Source organism: Choristoneura fumiferana, chromosome 21, assembly GCF_025370935.1.
Source record: "Choristoneura fumiferana chromosome 21, NRCan_CFum_1, whole genome shotgun sequence".
NCBI classification, from domain to species: Eukaryota; Metazoa; Arthropoda; class Insecta; order Lepidoptera; family Tortricidae; genus Choristoneura; species Choristoneura fumiferana.
Genome location: NC_133492.1, coordinates 12,823,345 through 12,847,073, shown reverse-complemented (window position 1 = coordinate 12,847,073; position 23,729 = coordinate 12,823,345). Strand labels below are relative to the sequence as shown.

Genomic DNA, 23,729 nt, shown 5'->3' with positions numbered 1-23,729 from the left:
TGATGTTGATCTGACTGCCGTAAATGCAGAATAAACTCACTGTAACAACGCATTAATGGCTTCATATGGTTCAGTGGGGATATAAATTGAAGTGGCAGTTATGATCGCGATCATTAGTAAAATTGTGACATAGTTCATCATTGCGACGTAGGTCACTTCTTATGACAAATCACACGCTGTCTGTCTACTTCTAGTATACTATGTTAGTATATGATTTAGTTGGTAACTATCTAATCTCGAAATTATTAGTCAAATTCTGAAGGTTTTAAACATTTGAAACCAGATTAACAATCTCGACCTGTCTTATAATTTAAACTTTAAAAGAGTTATGGTTTTACAAGTAACAGTTATTAACTATTAAAAAGCAAAGCTTTTCAGATAAGGCTGTCCCCTAATTGAACGACCTGGAACTTTTTAACTTCCTCGACTCCCATTCCTTGTTGTTACCTTACAACTTAAAACATATTATTGCGTCCATTCGCTCACTCATAACATTAAAGTAAACAGTGCCCAATCACGAATATAATAAAATAATTGTTCACTTTATTTTTAAACTGAAAAAACACTATTCATTAGTTAAAATCGTAGGATTAAAATTCTAAGAATAATTGCGCACGCGTCGAGTCGAATGGCACAGGTTCCCAGTCCGATGGCCAAAAGGCGATCACCGCGCGTCGCCTGCGCGGACACCCAATTGAAATGTAGATCAATATTCACTTTTGATTAAAGTTGAAGGAATTTATACGGATTTTAGCTAAAAAAAATGGTTAGACCAAATTGAAGAACAATTACAATCTCGCAATCTCATCTGGCTACCTCTTAAAAGACAGGTCAAGATTGCTTGCCTTTTTCCTAATGTTGAAAAAAAGAAAGTAAGAAAATACTTTTTTTCTTTTTTTTTTCTTCAATATATTTACACATAAATATGCATCTTCTTTACTAACCGCTTGTATGTGCAAAGGCCTTTTTGCACATATTTTTATAACAAAATAATGTTCGATTAAATCAATGTACAATCTTAGTGTGGTCGTTAACGCATTTACTGCTGGCCTGGCTGTCTGACAAAATTCGAATGATGCCGCTAGCTCACATGTGCGTTGAAAATCATCGCATTTATACATTGCCGGCACTGAATGCGTGAAATGATTAATAGTTTGTTACAGATTGATTTAATCCTTCTTACCTGGTTATAATTAGCCTGTGGTCATTTTAAACGTCGCTGTCCGAAATTTCGTAAGCTTATGCCCGTCGTCGTTACGTCACTGGCTTGATACGAAACATTAGGGTGTAGTATACACATGCTCAATAGTAACGTTTAATAATGTACTCTTACAGCGTGTCATTAAGTATTTCGGAATATTTAAGCAGTTTGTAGAGTTAGTTTGACTCAATATCAATGTAAAGGTTTTTTATCCGAATTGTTGATTCAAAGTTTAGTATTCCGCCATTTGACGCCGTACACTTGTAAAGTCTTCATGTGTCGGCCGAAATAAAAAATCCAAAAAAGAACAGTAAGGGCGTTTCGTCAAAGTTACCCAACTATCTGCTGAAATTTTATCCCTAATAATTTAAGGACAACCTGTATAAAGTGGTCGATTCAAACAAACTTGATATTTGACTTATTCATTACTAGCACGTGCAATACATACAATAAATATTATTGAGCATGTGTATTTAAAACGTCAGCCGATATTCTGTTAACTGCGGCTAAGTTATGACATTATAATGTATGACAGTAACGTGTTAACCTATTCTTCACTCATATAATGCTTACGCGTTAGCGAGATGTACATTATAAAGATCCAATGTGCAAAGGAATAACTTTTCGAAGGGAGTTAATTCCACTCTAGTTTTAGGACTGAAATAGTCATCATTTCATCAAATGAAATGTTTCCATGACACTGTTTAACTATAGATGATTCGCGTGACGACTAATGATGAACTGATATTTTTTTTTCTCAATTAACCCTATAATGAACTTTCATACACACTACTTACATTAATTTTACTTGAACTAGTTAGCTCTCAAAACTATTAAGTCGTAAATAAGTCCCTTATGAAAAGTTATTACTTTTAAAATAGCTCTGTTTTTGAAAGAATTTAATTTGAACTTTACAGAAAATAGTGTCCATCCCAACTTTTGAAAAATCCACCCCAGGGAACCAATTTCCATTTTCCACGCACAAAGGAGAGATGGATATTTAATACATGTTGCAGGGTAGTTTTAAAATTTTACTTCTATGGACACAGAATCAAACAATATCAACGTTGCGCTTGTTTATTATCGTCGTTGAGTAAAAAAAATCGTAACGCAATAGTTCCTTTTAAAAACAGGGTTAAAAAAACACAAAAAATAATATTAAGTACTGTACAAATGTAACGAATTGCTAGAATTCCGCCTAAGTCTTTTCCGGTACGCATACTTTTATGTAGCAGGATTTGAGGGTAGAGCTATATACTTATTGTATCATCATAGCACAAAACAAACCTATTGACGCTTTAAAAAGTTATTTATTATTTATAATGACTTGGCTTTCACGCACATAAAATGTATGGCTAATACTATAGGTATCCAAATCAGCCTTGTATTTATATTATGTTTCTAGATTGTATTGCCCCTAAGATTCATGCTTTAGGTAGCGATTTTAGCCTAGAATCTAACTTACATAAAAAGTACTTAAAAATTTACGGGTTCTTTTGCACTCTGTATATTTTAAGATACTGGAGATTGCTGGAGTCATACTCATACAATATGTAAATTAACAATAATTTTCTTACTTCAGTAGCATCTTCTGTTCTGTTGAAGCTTGTTATTATTTCTGTTATTTTAAAACTGAATGCCAGTACTTTTTTCTTGCCACTCTTTTATTTGCAGTCCAATGTTAATGTGCAAATAATACGTCATTTAAAACTAACCCACTATTAATTTTATTACGTTTATTATGCTGACGACAATGCATTTGGATTATTTTATTATTATGACTAATTATGTGGAATAAGTGCAGTATTATTTGCACATCTGCACTGAGCAATCGTTCCTACTAATTAAATATTTGCTAGTAAATCCTTAAATTCGTATTGTGCTAATTTCACATTTACAAAATACCTTTCCTACCACCTTTTTCACTATAGAACATTGTAACTGAACGTAATAATGCGACGTAATACATGCATCTGTTAACCTCCTTAATTTCCCTGTTATTAGAAATTGCATAGGTATTTATTATTTTTGTTAATAAAGCTTATCATCTTTATACTTTGTGTTTTTGTGTAGCTTTTGTCTTTGTCTACTACAAACTATAATCAATTGAGAATTGGAATGTTTTATGCATCCGCCGTGTGAACTTTGGTTTGTTATGCATAATAACGTTCGCCTGAAGCTTGAAACCCACTGACAGCGGTGGCGGAGCGGTGCGGCGCGGCGCGAAGGCGGTATCGGTTGTAATATTCGAGCTCACACAGAAAACCGCGCGGCAAATAAGCGTGGCGTGGTATGCTATGTGGACTCTTTCATGTTAGCTCGAATATTACAACTGGTACCGCCTCTGAACCACGCCGCACCGCTCCGCCACCGCTGTCAGTGGGTAAGCTTAATTAATTTGGGATGTTGCATGCTGCATGCTTTCCGCTTTTATCGTCGTCAGCCCGCGAACATTGACGTGATGCGAATCTTGCGGAACGCTCCACCCTCAAATGTCGTTAGAACTAAATCTGACAAGGTTAGTGGTGAAGGATTTTGTTACTAGTCTCTATAGCCTACTACTGATTAGATTAAGCACTTGTATAGAAATGCCATTTAGTTAGTGGTAGGATGTGGTAACTAGAACAGCTAAGAGCTCAGATTGTTCGATGTGTATAAAGTTACGAAATTTAGAAAAATAAACAGGTTTATAGCTCTTAGTTGTATAGCGTTGCTATTTTTAATCAACAGTCATATAAAACTGTTATAATATATTTTGCTAAAGGATCGGATTCTTAAATTTGTTAAGTGTGATGTTACACCTTCTTACGCCTCACGTGAATCGATGTAGACCTACTTTATGTTTAAAAATGACAACGCATCTTTGAATGAAGTACGTAGTTTTTCGTGGTGTTGATAATGTGTTAAACTTTGATTTCAGTCTACGCCTGTGGGCTCCATTCAGACGGGCCACGAAATTGTAGTATCGCCGAACCGTGTTCATCCACCTTTTAAGGTAAACAACACATTAACATGCATTTAGCATTTTTTTTTTAAGTTTTATAAGGTTTTTGGCATTTCTTGTACTTCTAAGCTGTATTACCGCGTATGGTGGACAGAAATTCACATTATTAATACATGTACCTACATATAACGTACAATAAAAATATTATGTTTATGTTGGATTCATTGAACGTGAAATAACTGTAGTAATTATACCTACAGCATCTTAAAATTTCCCAATGGCACTGATTCTGTTCGAAAGATTTGTTTAAGCTTTTTTTTAAGTTGCTCGTCAATGTTAAATACCCCATTATGACATTAATGGCAACAGTTTTATGTCCATATTATTTATTATTTACCCCACTGCCCCATGGAGGGTTATAGAAATCACTAGAGCTCGATGAAAAATAAAATTCATCAACTTTCAGACTTAAAATATGAATTTTAATGCGGTATATAATACTCTTGTGATCCAGACATTTGTTTAAGTTGCTCCCGAGTCACCAAGAATTCTGTAGCTATTCTAGGCCTTAACATTACTATGGGGGTGTATATGACGATATCTGACACAATATTTTTGTCGATGCAGGATGATTTATGTGATTATATGATTGGTTTGGTTGAGGACGATGAGGCTGCGCTCATCTCCGGAGAGGTTTGCTCCTTACCTTGTTGTTTAGCCCCTTGCCGTTTGCCTCAGCTGTCATCTGTTTTAATTTCATCCACAATTAATGTACATTAGCGATTCACAGTCATCGATGTGGCTTTGTGAATATTAAAACATACGCTGCATCATTCGAAACGGTAAACGATTTAGTTTGCATTTGTGTTCGAACCTTCAAGTATCTTTTTTATAACCTGGAATCATCAACACAGAAATGATTTGATTCAAATATTTATAAGTAGGTAGGTACCATTAAACGGGATGACTACTACCGGGTCAGGTTAAAGTACTAGTTTCTTGACGAAATTACTCTTTTTTACTGATGTTTGCGACTTTATGTGAAATAGATTTCATACCAAATTCACCCCCTGTTTTACCACTCATTTCACAAATTTTATGTGACAGGTAATCTGTGATGCCGTCTCTGTTTGTTTTGTCCGAATAAATAGAAAAGGCATCACATTTACCTATAGTTATAGACACTTACATATAGTTATAGACGACCGGATGGCCCAGTGGTTAGAGAACCTGACTACGAAGCTTGAGGTCCCGGGTTCGATTCCCGGCCGGGGCAGATATTTGTATGAATAATACGAATATTTGTTTTCGGGTCTTGGATGTTTAATATGTATTTAAGTATGTAATTATCTATATAAGTATGTTTATCCGTTGCCTAGTATCCCTAGTACAAGCTTTGCTTAGTTTGGGACTAGGTCAATTGGTGTCAAGTGTCCCATAATATTTATTTATTTATTATTATTTATCTGCGACATTAATTTATGAACGAGCAATGAATTATGCTCACAAACTATCAAACTGGCATCGATTTTATGAAATCTAAGTACCCCATTTACGGTCATTTCAAAAAGAATGAATAGATGAGCGTATTTAATGAAATTTATCATTATTTATTTAAGTATTAAACAGAATTCGCTACGAAGATGACTGTGCTTGGTGCTTCTAGGTTTTGCTAGTCCCTAACCAGCAGGATTATTGTCTAATACCCGCACGCCCCAATTGCAATCACATTCGTCAATTCTTTCTGCTAAACAGCGTAAGAAGTTACAAAAAGAATGGTGAATGTATGCGTTTGGGACAGCGTGCGTTAAACAATAAAACCTCAGTTCGTGTTCTTGTGTGGATTTCGATAATGCTTCTACCGATACGGTACCCGTTCTACTTCAACTTGTGTTGTGTTCAGTGCTTGAGTGTATAGCTGCATATTGATAGAATGTTCAATTGCCCCAATGTTTTGTTCTTCGAAACATTCCTTGTTGAATAGTTTTGATTTGAAGTTCATAATTTTCATAGTTGGTTAATATAAAGTTAAGGTAGTTTTGAAATTAATTTAAATAAGTATTTGATTTGAGGTTGCTCCAATTAGACAAAATGCCATTTTAGTTTGAAATTTTGATTGATTATGTTTATATCGAAAATTTGACCCTGGTATTTACAAACTCTAAAGAAATATGTTTGAAATCTAGGTTAATGAATAAAATAGTAAAAAATTTAAATTATTTTCATAATAAACTAGCAAAGTACACGTTCAAAACGACTCAAATGTTTTCCCTTATGCAGACAAACACTTGTTAATACTAAGGTCTTTTACAATCCTGTTCGAACACCTTTTTGTGAATTATTTAAAACTTACCTACTGTATCTATATAGCTAGGACCTAACAGTGTGTCCCTGTGTATTCCTCATTTTATTCCTAGGTTCATTACTGTTAAGATTCTGAAAACATAAGTACTTAGCTCAGAATTGTTTACATGTTCCTTAGTGACTAACAAATATGTCTGTGTTTTGGTATCAAAGCTTTAGAAGATGAAGGATCAATGTAGTTTTTTTATCTTTTGAATAAAGTGAATAAAAAGAAGATGGAGGTAAATAAATCATAAAGTTAATTGTTATTTGTACAGTCGAGTTCATAAACTTGTGAGAAAAATTTGGTTAAAAATATCTGAACACGCCTACTACGCCGTTGACAATAGAGTCGTGTTCAGATATTTTTGATAAAATTTTTGCTCGCAAGTTTATGAATTCGACTGTAGCACTGTAAAGTAGCTGAACGAACAAACGAACTTTCAAGTTCAAAACTTGAATCATTAAAATCTTTCCATCTCGCAATTGATAACAAAACACAGACCATATACCTACAAATTGAAGTCTTAAGGTGAAATTTCGATCAAATTGGCTCTGGCGTCGATGTCGCTGTAACAGAGCGATAGTACTTACAGGGTTCTACCGAAATATATCTTTCGTGCCGGAAACGGTTTACGATAGTTCTTAAATATTAATATAGCAAGTGAAAGTTCTACACTATTTGCCAACGAACTGCTTTGCAATTTGGCAAAGGCGTACAGTAAAAGATATTTTTGTACTTCTTTAGTTATTACCCCACGTTTATAACAACAGTTAGGGGCTGTTTCACCATCCATTGAATAGTGTTAACTGGCGGTTAGGTGTGATGCCGTCTCTATTTGTTTTGTTCGAATAGACGGAGACGGCATCACATTTAACCGTCGGTTAACGCTAATCAATGGATGGTGAAACAGCCCCTTATTGTTATTAATTTATTGTATAAAATACGTGTTTACTTTCTTATAAAAGAAGAGCTATGTTTTTTTTTTAGGTATTACATGGCATTTTGATGGCCAGTGTACCTACTTAAGTTCGACCAAATATTTTTTTATGCTACTAACACGTAGTAAAAAAATAAATTAAAAGAGTGACAGAGATGGCGCGGCAGCATCATTGTCTACACATAGATAGAGCTAGCCAATTTTATTATCCCACGTGAGCAAACCCGTGAGATAAAGCTTAACTTTTTACTATAGCTCTGTCGCGTCACTGAGGTCGGAGCTGCTTTGCTAGATGTTCCATCTTAAGATAACTGTATACACGGCTTTTCATAAAAGCGGCAATACCAGTTTCCATTCTCTAAATGTAAACTGATTTTGACTAATTGTGTTTACTGGGAGCATCAAAAATTTGTCAAAATTGGCAAACGTTTAGACGATAGAAACCTGTATGGAGACGTTTATCGAAAGGCTACTTTTCACTCTTCCTTCACAATTCTAATAAATGCATGTAATGTCGCAGGGGGCAGTGAAGGACAGCGGTACCGGCGGCACAGCCAACACTGGGGGCAACTGGCCCCACAGTGGGAAGGCGACCCCTCTAACTACTGGGCACCTTACGCCCGCCGACAGACATGGTTCCGTACAGGTGAGAATAGAACTTTGACGGCTTGGCTGGTAATTGGGGATATGAGGCTGTCAAATGGTGGCTTAACTCAAATTATGGAGAGATATTTTTGAACGCACTCATTGCCGGGATTTATCCGAACTACCGCTTCCGGACTTCGCTTAGTGCATTAGCGTTGACTTAACTTGCACCAGGTTTCTTAAACGCATAAAACTTTACAGTGTTACTATGAAGTAACACAGTAACGTCATATGTTACTGTGTTATTTATTATGAAGTAACACAAGCGAAACACACACACTAAGTGAATTTCTCAAAATGCGGAATTCTTCTATGCGTTCAAAGCACTATGTAAAGTCAGCAAAACTTTAAAAGGAGTGTCCTTTCATTTTTGATTTGGGTTTTGCTACATGTTGATAGCCTCATGTTATTATACTGATAAATCCATGTTCTCTTGAGATGTATTACCCAATAAATTGCTGTTGTGCTTAGTAAACAGACTGACAGATGGACAGGAATTTAATATGTTTTATGGATTTTGATTAGAGCGGGACTCTGCTGTAATTTGACTAGAACTTTGGAATCTACAGGTACATTCAAGTTCACTATCATCTAACACAAGCCAATATTGTTTTTGAATTACGCGATTTTTACTCATATTTATATAGATGTAGAGGAATTACATGCTTTTTGCGCGTTAGAGTCCCGTTTTACTACACAAATATACATCCAACGTTTAGAATATACACGGATCACGAGCGTTACCTTTTTCTATCAGAGGTTGTGATAAAAATAATAAAGCTAATGACGAACAATGCTATCGCTTTATTATTATGATCGAGCTTCACCTGTATGGCTTACTTCTGTTCGTTAATACAATACAATACAAAACAATACAAATATTCTTTATTGCACACCATAAAGCAGTACAAATAAACTTAGATTCAGGGTAGACAATAGGCGGTCTTATCGCTTAAAAGCGATCTCTTCCAGACAACCATTTGGGACCAAGAAATTATGTGTTACAAAATAGGTGGCGGAAACAGAAACAGAAAATAAAACAAACAAAAAATCAATAATATTAAATTAAATACAAATGATACAAGTATATAAATACATACATGCAATACTTATACAATTTATGACAAAATAGCAATATAAATTGTCAATAAGGAAAGGAAAAGGGGGGCGTAATGGGAGAAAAAGGATAAGAAATTAGGAAATAAAATAGATAAACACAGAAAGACTGAGGACAGAGCTAAGAAGGCAGTGTCAAGACGAGAGCCTTGACGAGATTAATGTTGCCAGATGGAAAATTGAGCAGTCCCTAAGTCCTGTTTTTTTTTTACAAAAATCTAACATTATTGATCGTTTTTTTTAAACTGTTCTCTGCTACTGTACCGTCTACCCTATTTTATTTAAAAAACAAAAATCATAAGTTTTCTAAAACTTAAATCCTAAAAATCATGAAATCCCTGGACTAATCCCGAGGTATGATAGATAACTCTAGCCCCCGCGGTACAATTGTTAATATTAATCAGCAAGCAATGTCCAATGATGTCATGGGCTGATTTTTCCGCTGTCACCCATTTTCTGATTTAAAATGCCCCGAACTTTTTACAATGCCAAAATCACATAAATGAGAACACGTCAATCACTTGCATGACACAAATGTGCAATATGAACATCGTCGGGGAAAGTGCAAATCCGCTTAACTACCATACGAAAATACGTATGCGTATCTGCACTACGTGTAGTTTTACAGGGGATGGTTTTAACTTCATGTTTATTTCAACGAATTTGGATTAAAGATTGGAAATTGGCTAATTGGTCAGATATGCGGAATTATGCAATGCTAGTTACGCGGATTTGCTCTATCCTAGACGATTTCCGTATTGCATATTTGCAGTTATACCTCAGCGGTAGTGTGTTTTAATACCAAATGATATATAAATAATACGCGTGTATATTTGTCAAATGTTGTTTGTTTATTTCCGACATGTGAACTCGATTGTATCGCATACATTTAAAAAAAAGTTCAAAAAACAGCAAGTTGTCCATTGAGATTTTGCTTTACATTAGAACTATTAGTAATTACAGTAAAACATAAATACAACCTTTTAAATATTAAAAGTAAATTCAGAATCACATTATGAATGAAACAAATATTGAAAGGTTGCACAAAAATTAATAAACAGTGTAACCGTAGTATAGACCCATTTTTTTCGTAAAGCGATTTATTTACAGTGTAGGTAAATCATTTATTTTATTTCATGCATGCTTTTACTGTGGTCTTAGTACATGCAACATTTTTTTTTATATGTACGTTGTGAATGTATATTGGTGTATTTATTTTTTAGCTGTTGAAGAATAAGCATTTTCGGTATGTGAAATTCCCCGGATCTGTTTCCACGGTCAGTTGTTAACATTTTGCGGCAATCGTTGTGTGACTGTCTGCATGGCGCTTTGTGCTCATTCAGAAACGCTTAAATGGGGGTTTCTTGACACGCGAAATATCGCTAGATGTCGTTAGTGTCTTGAGGTCCGTTTGACGTTTGAGTCTAGCTTGCAATTGGCTTATTTAGTTATTTAACCAATCGGAGATTCGATATAGCATTTGAACATGGCGGATGTAGAAGATATCTAATTTTGATATTTCTGCATCTTTGGCTAGTTGAAGTATAATTTTGGTAGTGTTTTATGCGGCGATTAACCTTAACAGTGAACAGTGATCACAAAATTCTATATTGCTCTCGTGTCTGACGTTTTTTAATGCGCAAGTTGTCTCCGCGTGGTTTCTGGAATTTTGCAAAAACTACAATCACCGTAAAACGTGAAGAAGAATAATATATTTATCTTTAATTTAACTGACTTTGGCCCAAGCCTTAAGGCCGCCATTGAGGGGAATAATAATAATATTTAACCAATCACAGACTTGACGCATGACAAAGTTGTCAAACGGACTTCACGATACGAACGTCAACAAGCCTATCACAGAAATCCTCATTGGTATTCAGGTGGTCGGGTCGACTTCACGACCGGTCTATTGTGATCGAGAGCTACCTTTCCTTGACTCTTCACCAGGCTAAAGCCGGGTTTTCAATTTACGAGGAAAATCATCAGAGTAAACAATACATTACGGGCTTTGACTGATCCATTACGCTGCAACTAGTTCGATAGCCCCGCAATGTATTGCTACTCAGATAACCCAGCCTATTCAACTTTAAAAACCGTATTATGTATTGCCCACTGACGTTCGCAATGAGGGCTATCGTTTTTTTGTCTTTCTAGATGAAGCCACTGTTGTGTGAGGTTTTTAAGTGTGGCTTTCAAAGTCTTATTACGGGCGTGAAAACAAAGTTTAGATTAAAATCATATTTAATACACCTTAAAAAAAGTTTCCGAAAGACAAAACTGTCTCAAACACAAAAAACACAGACATTCATTGCCCCGTAACGCATAATTGCCATAATTAATTTCAGGTAATGCAAAATTTTCTTAAAATTATTCTAATTATAAATAAACCCGCGTAACTCACCCAATAACTATGAGATTTGACATTTCGGAGACCTCACGCTACACTAGCGCCTCTAGGGGCGAATTCATACGCGATAGCCCTCATTGACTTCACCATCTCTTTCTGCTCTCGTCTTATACTGTGCGACAGAATGAAGTGGTGAAAACGATTGTGATTAGGCAATAAGCCGTCTTGGTTTAAAAGTTGTTTTTATAGTGACAGACAGTTCTAAGAACCTTGAAAAATGGTAAACAAGATGCATTTGAGCTCTGACTCAACCAAGGTGACCTCAGTGCTAAGTCGATCCTACCAAATAGCTGCTTTCTGAAGCACGGCCAATTTTCATTCATAAACATTAGCCATGGTTTTAGCACGAATAAGAGTTCTGGGATTTTAATTTAATTACCAGCTACATTACTTAAACAGCCAAGACCCGAGAACAAACATTCGTATTATTCATACAAATATCTGCCCCGGCCGGGAATAGACCCGGCACCTCAAGCTTCATACTCAGGTTCTCTAAACACTTGGCCATCCGGTCATCAAATATATTAGTATTTGCATCATCTTTTATTGGTCAAATCCAGACATAACAGCAGTCTATTCAAAAAATATCTTCTTATTTACGAATCCTTTTCGCAATTTTAGACTGGATGAATTAAAAAAAAAATACAACCACGGGTATTATTTACCATTACACATTAAATGTAAGACGTGGTGCTTCACTATATGCCTTATAAATAGGCTCTGAGTTGCTCAGCGAGCTATGGAGAGAGCTATGCTTGGGGTTTCTCTACGGGATCGAATCAGAAATGAGGAGATACGTAGAAGAACAAGGGTCACCCACATGCCAAGCAAATTAGCTCGTTGGAGTGGCAATGGGCAGGCCATATAGCACGGAGAGCAGATGGCCGTTGGGGCCGAAAAGTTCTCGAGTGGAGACAGCGGATTGGCAAGCGTAGGACGTCTATCAAGATGAACGGATGACCTGGTTAAAGCCGCGGTTTCACGGTGGATGCAGGCCGCTGCCAACCGAAGCGATGGGCGGTGTATAGGGGAGGCCATGACCAACACTGGACGTCCTACGGCTGAGATGATGATGATGACACATTAAATTTGTTAACTAGTGTAACGTACCACATATGGTATGGTTTCATCTTATTACATTAATTTATACAGACACACTTTTGAACCGTCTTTCGTTCAATAATCGTCAATTTGTTGTTTAGTCTTCAGAACTTTTATTCTGGAAACCGCATAGCAGCTAAACGTTTATTTAAAGCTTTAAATTTTATTTAACGTGTCAATTATTATGAGGGTTGCAAGATGACATGTTGTGAATTTTCTTATAGTTACAGTTTATGATATCCTGTTTTGTTTACATATGCATCGCCCTCATGTTTCTTGGATGCGTATTAAAACCGCTTTGTTTTTTTATTGTTTAATGTTATAAGCTTGAAATGTTTTCTCTCTGTTAACCCTTAATAAGGTAGAGGCGATTTAGCGACCACTTGCGTTGAGTTGCAAACTGAACCTTATTAATATGTTAATACGTCACAATTTCCATTGTAATTATTGAAAATACGACTAGCTTTAAAAATATTCTTTTTCAGGTATGTATTCGATAGCTGCTTTTTATTCTGTGGTAGTATGCTCCAATAAATTGGACCTTATTAAGGGTTAAAACATGATGATAATTATTAAAAATACTTTTCTTGTAAGTTTTAATTTAAACTAATGTTTTCTTAGTATTACAACGACTATTTTCAAGTCCTATTTAAGATTCTAACATTTCACTCCCAGTTTTTTTTAATGTAGGGTAGAAGTACCGTTTTGGCCACTTAAACACCATGTTTGGCCAGTTGGCATTTGAAGTACTAGGTATATATAAAGTTATAGTATTAAAACAATATATTTAGTGAGTTTTCAAAAGTTTATACTGACACGAATCAAGTTTGTAATTTTTTATTACTATAAATTTATTTCAAATATATATTTAAGCAAAAAATGGCCGTAAACGGTACTTCTGCCCTAACATTTGCGACCAACTGTTGTACTGTTACAATTCAAGATAAAATCGTCTTAAATATATTTCTTACTTTTCGATATTAACTTGCTAAATATACGGACTAGTTATGTATGTAGTGCTATTTAGGTTTAAATATGAATGTCTTTGAATTAGGTTTTTATTGAAACAGCTGGCAGTGTATTAGGTATTATTTGATGCATGTATTTACTCAACCTCGTTCGCTAGAATAAAGTATGTACCGTCACACCATGGAAATACTAAGCCACGTACAGTACACACAGTGTACAGTTCATAATAAAGAATATATAAGCATATTTTTACTTGTTCAAGTAAATCTTTATTGTTTGACAAATCATTGTGGTTTTTTTACGAAGATATGAACGTTTTAAATTATCTATCAACTAGACAGAGAGATCCGACATTATAACATATGACAAGATAGCCATAGAAAGTCCGTACCTACTAAATTATTTTTTTCTAGAATGCAAACTTAATTTACTCTTATCTGATCTTCAGGGAGCGTAACTTTGATGCCGATGACAGACGTATGACTTCAAGCTAAATGGGTCGTTCAACTTTTCCCTGTACCGCGTTGCCATGGTTACGTCCCCTTGACAACACTTATGAGTTTCTCCATGTTTTCTGTGGTTATAATTCATAGAGTGTACAGTTTTGTCGTAGTTACAAGCCCATTATTTAATGAACAATCTCCTAAACACATTAGTAGTATATTCATATCATAACAGTTATTTAAAAAAACTCTGTCACTGTTGTCTCTTGGACAACGAGACAGAATAACAAACAAGATAAGTTGATCGACCCAAATACAGTGTTTTTATCCAGATGCGATGTTGCAATCTTAAGCGTTGTGCATACATTGTCATCCAACGAAACATTTGTTGTATTGTTTCATTTACTCGAGGAAAAATATTTTTTGTTACAATTAGATTACTTACCTTATAAAATATTTTATGCACATCTTATTTTAAATTTACATCACCACTAAATTATTAAGAATCATTGCAGTGTTGTAATTTTGTTTTAAAAACATCCTATACGTCATAATGCCGTCACCCGCACCAAAGTTCAGCTCCCTGCTGATCTTCCTTATTTTACGATCCTTTCTTTCTTTTGTATCACTTTATGGTATCTAAGAGACAATTTGTGTTCCATCCAAATTCCCTATCTGGCCGAATAATACATACTTATAATACGGACGTCAAAAATATTGACATTAATAAACCCGATTATGAACAGTGGTAATTTGCCGCTGCCAAATTATGAACAGTGGTAATTTGCCGACAATTCCTGCTGTAACATATTGGAAGTCTTGACTGTTTACGTTTGGATAATATATGACCAACACGGCAGGCTAAAATAGGACGAGTTACTATGCTATTGTATGTATACTATCACACTAAAAACACCTTACTTGTGTTGTGTTTAAACTGACTCTCAATCTCAATCTTCCCTGATCGTGAGAGCAAATGAGGTCGGAAAATCTCACTAGGTATTTGAATAACAGCATAATCACGCTGGCCTTGAATAGACCTAAATAGAATTTATCCGGTAAAACAAACAACAGAAGAGAATTCCATTCCTAAGTTATCGGTTTGAAACATTTAGGCCCCGTTTCGATAAATTTTATGGGATAAATATCAATGATGACATCTCTGTTCGTTTTGTCCGAATAAAAAATGGCAGCGAAAAAACGACTGTTTCATCCCAAACTGGGATTGTTGAGCCACTTGCCACTGTTCGTAATTTAGCCGAGTTATTATTCGTAGTTATTATTATCATAATAAACCAGAATACCATTACACGGACAAATTTCGAACATTACGTTTGTTGAGCGAGAAAATGTCGATAGTTGCTTGTTTCTACACCGCCGATATGGGATATCTGCCTTTTAGTGAAATCGAAAGGAGTTTTAATCCCTAGCTACCTTTAACGATTGTCTTGTAACACAACCCCATAATATGAGGTCATGAACCACGGATTTAGAAGACACGTGACAGATTTTGCGTTTGGCAGGTGGTAAGCTCGACCAACGGCGAGTTGGGCGCGGACGACCCCACGGCCGGGCATAGCAACACGCCGATCACGCAGCCGAATCACGACGTCGACGTGATCGACGACACCAAGTCAGTGTTTCAACTGTACGAAAACCTTTTTTTTATTCTTTTTTCTATAATTTTTAGTTTCGCTTATCCAGTCGACTGCAAATAGTGAACTTTGTGCAAAAAGTTGCATTGTTTGTAGTTGATTGCTGAACCATTTTATTTATGAGTCATCCATCGTATAAGATAATAGACGTCCACTGCTGGACACATTCGTTCCTGCGCTCTGCCCGCATCCAACTGGTTCCTGCGATCTTTATATAAGATCTTCGATCCTTCTTGTTGGGGGCCTTCTACGTAATGCTTTTTCAGGAACCATTGGAACGTTTTTACAGAAAATGACAAACACCGCACTGTCTAAATGTGAAACGATGTGTCAGGAATCAAATGGTTCGACTACATGACATTAAAGGCAAGAAATTAAATGAGGATGCCGCTTGATAAGTCCAGAAGTGCACACTTGAGTACCTATAGCAACAATTCCTCCATTCCAATCAGCCTCTGTCGTAAATTTCATGCTCTTTAATGTCTGTAATTTTTAGTTCACGCTGTTGAGTGAAGTGAGATGTTTGTACTGTTAAGTTTTTTTTTCGTTTCCACCTCTACTTCACTCAAAAGCGACTTAGCATCTCATATGAAAATAAAGTGTAATAGATGACACTGAGGACGACTAATTAATTAACAATGAAATCTATTCACAAGCAGCACATAATAAACAATAGATTCTTAAGGCTGCGTTTCCACCAGAGATGATGCGAGGATACGTTGTGAATGTGCTTGTCATGAACTAATATAAACACTTCATTTAGCTCTCCTAGCTCAGCGCAGCCATAGTGGAAACTGCTCGGCGGAGCGAGGATAGGCAAATGAAGCGTTCATGACAAACATTCTCTCATATCTCTGGTGGAAACTCAGCCTCAGTACGTGCAGCGGAGTTTATTTAAGGCAATTTGTTTAAAGTATTAAAGCTATTAACATTCTTTAATGCTTTAATGCCACTTTTGTTGTTTCTTATCGATTTTTTATTTTTATTGTTTGTATCGAATATGCTATTATGCATGGAAACGAATAACTAAATTTCTCACCAATCACCCCAGTAATTTCTTTACATTGTAGACTGGTGTCTAAATGAGGGTTTTAACACAGGCTATTTTTATTTTATCGCTAGATGGCGTTAGTATCGAGAGGTCCGTTTGACGTTAGCTCGTGATTGGTTTAATAACTAAATGAGCCAATCGCAAGCAAAAGTCAAACGTCAAATGGACCTCACGATGCTAACGCCATCTAGCGATATTTCGCCTCTGCGAAAACCCTCGTTATGTCCTGATTTTCGTCTTTTATCTTTCTTTTGTATGTTTTTGTCTTTCTGGTGTCATTTGTTTATCATTTGCCGTACACATTAGACAAATAAGTTAGCGTCTGAATTTAGCCCCAAGCGTTGACACCTAAAAATGTTTACTGCGACGCTGCTACTTACTAGGGACAATTAGACATAACTTTATAGACACATTTTTTTTATGCGAATACAGTCAAAACCGTTTATAGCTACACCAGTTATAACGATAACATGTAACAACCAAGAAAAAAGTCCCAACATGATCTTCTATACCAAAATAACACTGGACTAAACGTGCCGTAATGGCCAAATGTTGGTGTCCCTTCGATGTCGTTGCAAACGGTTTTGACAGTATTACATTTTATTTCTAAACTATCAATTGGTACCCCAGCAGACTCTGTAAATCGTCATACAGGCAATCCGTCTATTCCAGATGCTGCTGCTTCTTCAAACGCAAAAAGAAAAAATGCGCCGCCCGCACGGGCAAGTGACGCGGCGCGTGACCCGCCCGCGCCCCGCTCTCCTCCCCCGCCCGCACTCACACGCTCGCACGCGAACACACACGTAGGCCGAGGCTGACGCGATGTATCTATAAGGGTTACTTTTATATGCGAGCACGATCCCAAGGCCTTGTACCTAAACCTGTAAGCGTAAAGGTTATATGCCGCGAGCAAAGTTCTATGCCAATTACGCGTAAGTCTTAAGGATAGGGACAGAAATTCGCTCGCGGCGTTTAGCGTTAGGCGTTTCTAAGGTTTATGGTTTCTTGTTGACGCTGTCATGTCGTTTCCCGTATCCAGATGCTTGCTATGGAAATATATTGTAGCTTTCTGTACACATTTGAATTTAAAAGACATCACGCGATTAATGTACCTCTAAATAAACTTGTCATTTTTACCCTTAGAGTACATAACTTTTAAATGAAATGAAATGGTTTTATTTGCCAGATAATGGGTTGAATGTAATGTTACATGCATGCAAATATATTTGTTTTTCATTTTGGCGATTTTTATCAATCACACAATATAAAAAAATATTCTGGTCTTATCATTAATTAAATTATCAAAGTAAAGTAGTCAAAGAATTATTATTAGTAGACTTTTAAAATAGGAGTTGTATCATTTTTCCTCGATCTTTAATGGACGCGTTTCATTTACTGTCGCAATCTTCAATCAAGAATACAAGCAGCTAATACTTAAGTAGGTGATAATAAAATATAAGTATGTATCACCGCCAAGAATCTATGAAGTTATATCATTAGCTGCTAATGCTAACTGGAAAACTCGAATTGCGATAAGGTAATAAATGGCATAGGGCGATTATGCTGCAATACTACTACTTGCAACTTTTGTTGCTCGGTAATTTTTAAGTTTCTGACCAGTATCCAGTTCAGTGGTAATCGAAGACATGTCTTTAGGAAGCATCGTTGGTTAAAATGGTGGCTATACGGCTGACAGCGTAAACAAAACTTTAATGCCTCAGTCACGTCATGACAAGCAATTAAACAACATCATTGCAATGTATCTGCGCTAGAGACGTAAATGCTCATAGGCAATAACAGAAGCATTGCTACGATGTTGCTCAATAATTGCTTACTACATTTAAGTGCGTAGCGACGAACCGGGTTGTGCTCACCGTTCAGACCTGATGTTTATTTTCAAAACTTATGTCACGTCTACAGATGGGGAAAAAAGCATATTGTGTACCAATTGAGGTCACCCAGACAGTTATCAGACGTTTTTGTTTTATTATTACTAAAACTACGTTCTAGAATGATTATTGATTATAAATTTAAATTCGAAATCGATGTCTGTTGACATTTTTATATGACATAGTCAAAATAGCGCACTGTTTTTGACGTTTCGTTACCCATCTTGGCATGCTACAGAGGGTCAGAGTGGGAGTAAGACTCTTTGTAATTTGAAGTAATATGGGTGACCTTGTATGCGATTCTGACACGTGACGTAGGCAGCTTATGGTAACACTGAGGGCTACATAAATAATCAACAAAGTTGTTGATATATTTTAAATATGAAAAAGTAAAATTTCGCAAGAATTTGAATGTTTCTAACAGACTATTTTCTTGTTCATAACTCAATTTGATGCCCTCAAGTTACACAAGTAAAGGTCAAGTGAACGAATGTTATTCGAAACACAATTTGAAACAGTATTCTGAATAGCAAAATATACCTTGAAACCCGATTTGCCGAGTGTATAGCTAGGTTATGATTTGGAATACTACTTCAGATTTTGGATTATTTAAAGATAACTGCCGCTACGCTACAGCCTAGCTTCCATGTTTACAATAGCAATAAAATGAAAATTATCAATAAAAGTAATTAAATTTTTGTCGCTCAGAAAAAAATCATCGCCGTCAGATTTACACAAGCCACACACTAACTTAATACTTTAATCATTGATTACATCAATATCTGTTAATTTTTGAAATGACAAATTTGATAATGTTTTCGAGAGATATTTATTATATTATTAGTAGTTAATTGCCAACGGCCATTCCGAAATCGGCGGAAGCATTGTTATAGGTATGTATTTCATCGCGAACCGATAAGTCATGAGTTATGACCGTAAAGACTAGTAAGTCATATAATAATCGCTAGCAAATTACGTATACTTGATCCTGTGTAGGCGGCGCGACGCAGGCCGGGCGCGGTCGGTATAAAAATTCAAATTTTGTGTTCCCGTCCGTAGCGAATTATGTTTAATTTTCCACTGAATTGTCCCTCTAGTGCGTCGTGAGATTTACTATAAGTACCTCATTTACATAACTTAGTGTGTTGTCCAGTCACGCATCGACAGTCCATTCCAGCCCTCGAACGTCACCCGACTCACGACCCCATCCCCATCATCGTCAGTCGTAGTTGTAACCCACAGACTGGCCCATTATTCATAAACTTATTAATTTAACACTCATTTTTCTTTATCTGTCACTTTGACATTTGCCTTAGAAAGACAGACAAAACATTAGTATGACGGGCTCGTCACTTTTTATGAATAAGGGGGTAGTCCTCTATCGCTTTGTACCGTTTAGTGACGCAGAGGTAGATTCCTTCGGCCCCGCGAGTTCACTGTTTCACGCGTATTTGATTTTGTTACACAAGTAATGAATTACCATAGACCATAACATAGAGAGTATCTTGAGTTACTTTATACCTACTCGGTTTGTGTGTTGTTGAACTCGCTGCTGCGGCGTGCTGTTGGTCGCGGACGGCGTACCTCGGCCCGGCTATTCCAGTACACAGGTTGTGATTCGGTGGTTATCGACGTAATCGTTTGTCGGTCGCGGACGCCCGGAACCGACGACAACGCCGTCCGCACTCATCACGCCGGTCAATGCATATTCTAGGATATAATTTTATTTAGTCATTGTAAACTAAGTTCAGTTTGTGCGAGAAACAAGTATGATTATCATAATATTTAAATTGGCTCCGTTCCTATAGTGGCCACATACTTTCCTATCATTATTTATGCTCGTATTCTTTAATTATTATAGTTTTAATATATGACGTAACTTTGAACTGCAATTTGATGCAATAATTAAGAGAAAAAGTAAAGATTTCGCGTCAGACTAAATGTCGTTCTTCAGTATGGAAGTTATTGGTTGTTTGATGACATAATTGCTATAATTTAACGTGCAATAATTTATGTAAAAATTCATTACAATTATGTATGTAAAGAAGTTTGTTTCAATGGGTGTGCCCGACCCGGCGTGAAGTCCTGATCGAAACTGGCTTAACTCCTACAAGACTGATCGAAACATTTCACCTCGCGTACGAAAGACGCGGCTCTGGGCTCTTGTCAATTCACATCATTGCAAGTTTTCTTTTTTGTAATCGTAGTCTTATGACGGTATATCATTTTGGATAGGATATAATGGTCGCGGCTCAAGTTTTCTCGGCCGCTCATTCCTAACGTTGCACTTCTTGGATCTTGCTTATAGAGAGCACGGCCAGTGTAGCACCGCGCAGTGGATTGTTGAAATGTTACGCATTACGTTATTTATTTTAGAGTTGATGGAGTCAGAATGCGAATAGACTGAGTAGTCTGGGTAATGGAAAGTAGTCGTCGGCGCGCGTCCCGCGACCGCTCGAGTGGATGTCACACGGAAAAGGAAACGCCAGAAAAACGGTTGTAAATCAAAGTTTCCTTCCTCGCAAAATGCGTCACTTGATCATACAACACGTTCTGCTGAATTATGTTACGTTTCAACATGTACATTTGTAAGTCGAATTCAAATTAAAAATGAATCAAAGTTTCCGATAATCGGTTATTAAATTCGATTAAGTCGATACATTCTGTCAAAATATTCCACGACACGAGAACCTTGCGAAGCATTGTTAAAAATTCGACATTTCGTTTTAGTTATCGTTGTTTTAAGAAGCGCTGGAACTAACCGCTCTATTGTTATGATTTCGTAGTCTTCCATAACTGTAGGCATTTTGAATCAAATTTCCAAAGTATGTAAATCTTGACGTCGACATGGCCACTCGACGCGGTCGCCGCATTGACGGTGTAAAAATTGTACAGCTTAGGAAGACATACTTTTGTATATTTTTGCTTGGACAGGACGCGGCAAGTATTAACGACAAGTGCGTGATTTGCGTAGAAGTAAGAATTTGTAGATGTCGATGTTTCGGTGAAGCGCCGGCGCCACGACGCCGCTTGGTTAGCGGAGCCCTGCGAGGAGCACTGTAGGAATACTACTAAAATCAAAGTTCGCATCGTACCGTCCGTTTCTCGTATTAATTAATATTAGCGTCAGCGGAACGGCAAGATACGAAGTTCGAATTTTGCACTTGATAGTATAGGGCCGCCTGGCCCAGCCGGCGGGCGGCGACAGGTCGCTGACCGCATTGACGTTTTATAAGGAGTATGGATTAGTCACGGATATGTAGTCATCACAAAATTTGTATTCCCGCATTAGAAATTATTCATTTTTGGCTAAGTGATTTAACTTAAACCATCATCTTGTTGTGTCGATTTCATATTTTTAGAAAAAAAGTAAAGTTAATACGATTTTTATCGAAAATTGTGGATATGTAAAAGGAAATTTTAAAATGAACTCTTCATTAAGTTTTATTTTCAAGGGTTATTGTGAACAAATTTCCTCGTTAAATGGTCGTTAATACGTATTGTACAAGCATTGGAATATAATCGAATGTAATAAACCATGTATGTCTTAAAAAATGATGATAAATACCATAGTTATACCTAATTGTTACTTTCTATTTGCTAGATAGTATAATCAAATTAGATTGGGTATTAAAATGTAAAGTGTTTTGTAACCCGCGAACAAATAAAACGCGCGTCTTTTAAAAGTGCGCCATAATAAATTGTTTTAGTGTTGGTTCGCAGATCGTGTTGATGGACCTAAGGGGAGGATATTGTTTTGTCTTGGATTAATTATTAAGAACTCATTATGATAATGTTGGGTGCGATTTTTTTCTGAGAGAATACTATTTGATGGGACAAGAGCAGATGTTTGTCTGTGATCAAATGTTTAAATTGAAAGCAGTTTTTTGCTCAAACCATTAAGCGTACAATCTATATCAGAGCTATATGTATTACATTTTAATTGGAAACGCTTTTGTCCTTCACCGATAGTCCGAGTTCCTGTAAAGTTAGCGCCTTGCCAGTTCTGGTAGAGCAGCCGACGAGACGTCAACAGTGATCTGTGGCTAACACGCATTGAATAAAATCTTTATTAATAACCACCATGTTATGAAGCACCCCATTATTTTTACATCACATAGTATGCCGCTATGTAAAAGTGAACAATTTGATTATGTACTGTGAAAGTTGCACCAAAAATGTAGATATATGTGCGCGGAAAGGATTAGCAGGCGGCGCCCATCGCCCGTCGAGCTACTCGCGGTAATGTACTGTGTAGTTAATTTAAATTATAATTTAAACTTCGCTTACCTATGTAAGTCATGTTCAGTCGGTCGGCTTGCGAACGAAAGAGGAAGTTTTTTGAGCTATAGTTATTAACTTTATGTATTATAATACATGATGCTTTCTAAACTGAATTGAATTCTTATTGTAAGTATAAAATAAATATTAATATTCATAGAAACAGTTCTCAGTGTTTATTTTTTCTGTAAGATGTATGGTAAACATTACATACGCAATTTGACTTGTATTCAGTTAAGGTCACAACCTGTTCAAAAATACGAAAAATATTTGTTAACTCATAATTAAATAAAGCTTATTATAAGATATTTGTTTTATTCTTTATAATTTCTAAACATGGGCCTAGTTCTAACATCGAAGATAGAATATTACGAAAAGAAATCGAAGCAAAGAATGCGATCTTGCAATTTATTCTGTACGAGGGTAGCCACTTCTTTATCTAAATCAATTTTTCGTGAAAACTTGCAGACCGCAGGAAGTACACTGACGGGATTGATAAACTTCATAATAACGTCATCTAGTGCTTAGGGATCATTTTTATCCTTAGACATTTTCAAAAATTTGCATTATAGGCATATAACTACTGAGTCACAACATCAAATTTATCTATAGGGATAATAAATAAGTATTCCAAGATGTGCTTTGCTTTCTTCGACAATAGCTCTTCCGATTAATTATGGGGTGGAATATGGATTTAACTCAAAGCTCAATATCTCAAAAACGGCTGAACCGATTTTGATAAA

At 36.2% G+C, this 23,729-nt stretch overlaps 1 protein-coding gene across 23 annotated transcripts in view; it reads left to right on the top strand.

The window, feature by feature from the left end:
• Nucleotides 1-23,290, top strand: part of gish (casein kinase I gish) — a 50,649-nt gene extending 27,359 nt beyond the window's left edge. For 16 of the 23 annotated variants that reach the window (XM_074103915.1, XM_074103919.1, XM_074103927.1 and 13 more), the window contains 4 exons: nt 4,122-4,196; nt 7,950-8,075; nt 15,634-15,758; nt 17,471-23,290. In XM_074103915.1, the coding sequence (XP_073960016.1) occupies nt 4,122-4,196; nt 7,950-8,075; nt 15,634-15,758; nt 17,471-17,546 (402 nt within the window). In that variant the 3' untranslated portion in view covers nt 17,547-23,290. Of the gene's footprint in view, nt 1-2,118; nt 3,255-4,121; nt 4,197-7,949; nt 8,076-10,413; nt 10,495-15,633; nt 15,759-17,470 lie in introns of those variants that run through there. The other 7 variants (XM_074103936.1, XM_074103930.1, XM_074103935.1 and 4 more) reach the window with 5 other exon arrangements.
• Nucleotides 23,291-23,729: the final 439 nt, after the last annotated feature.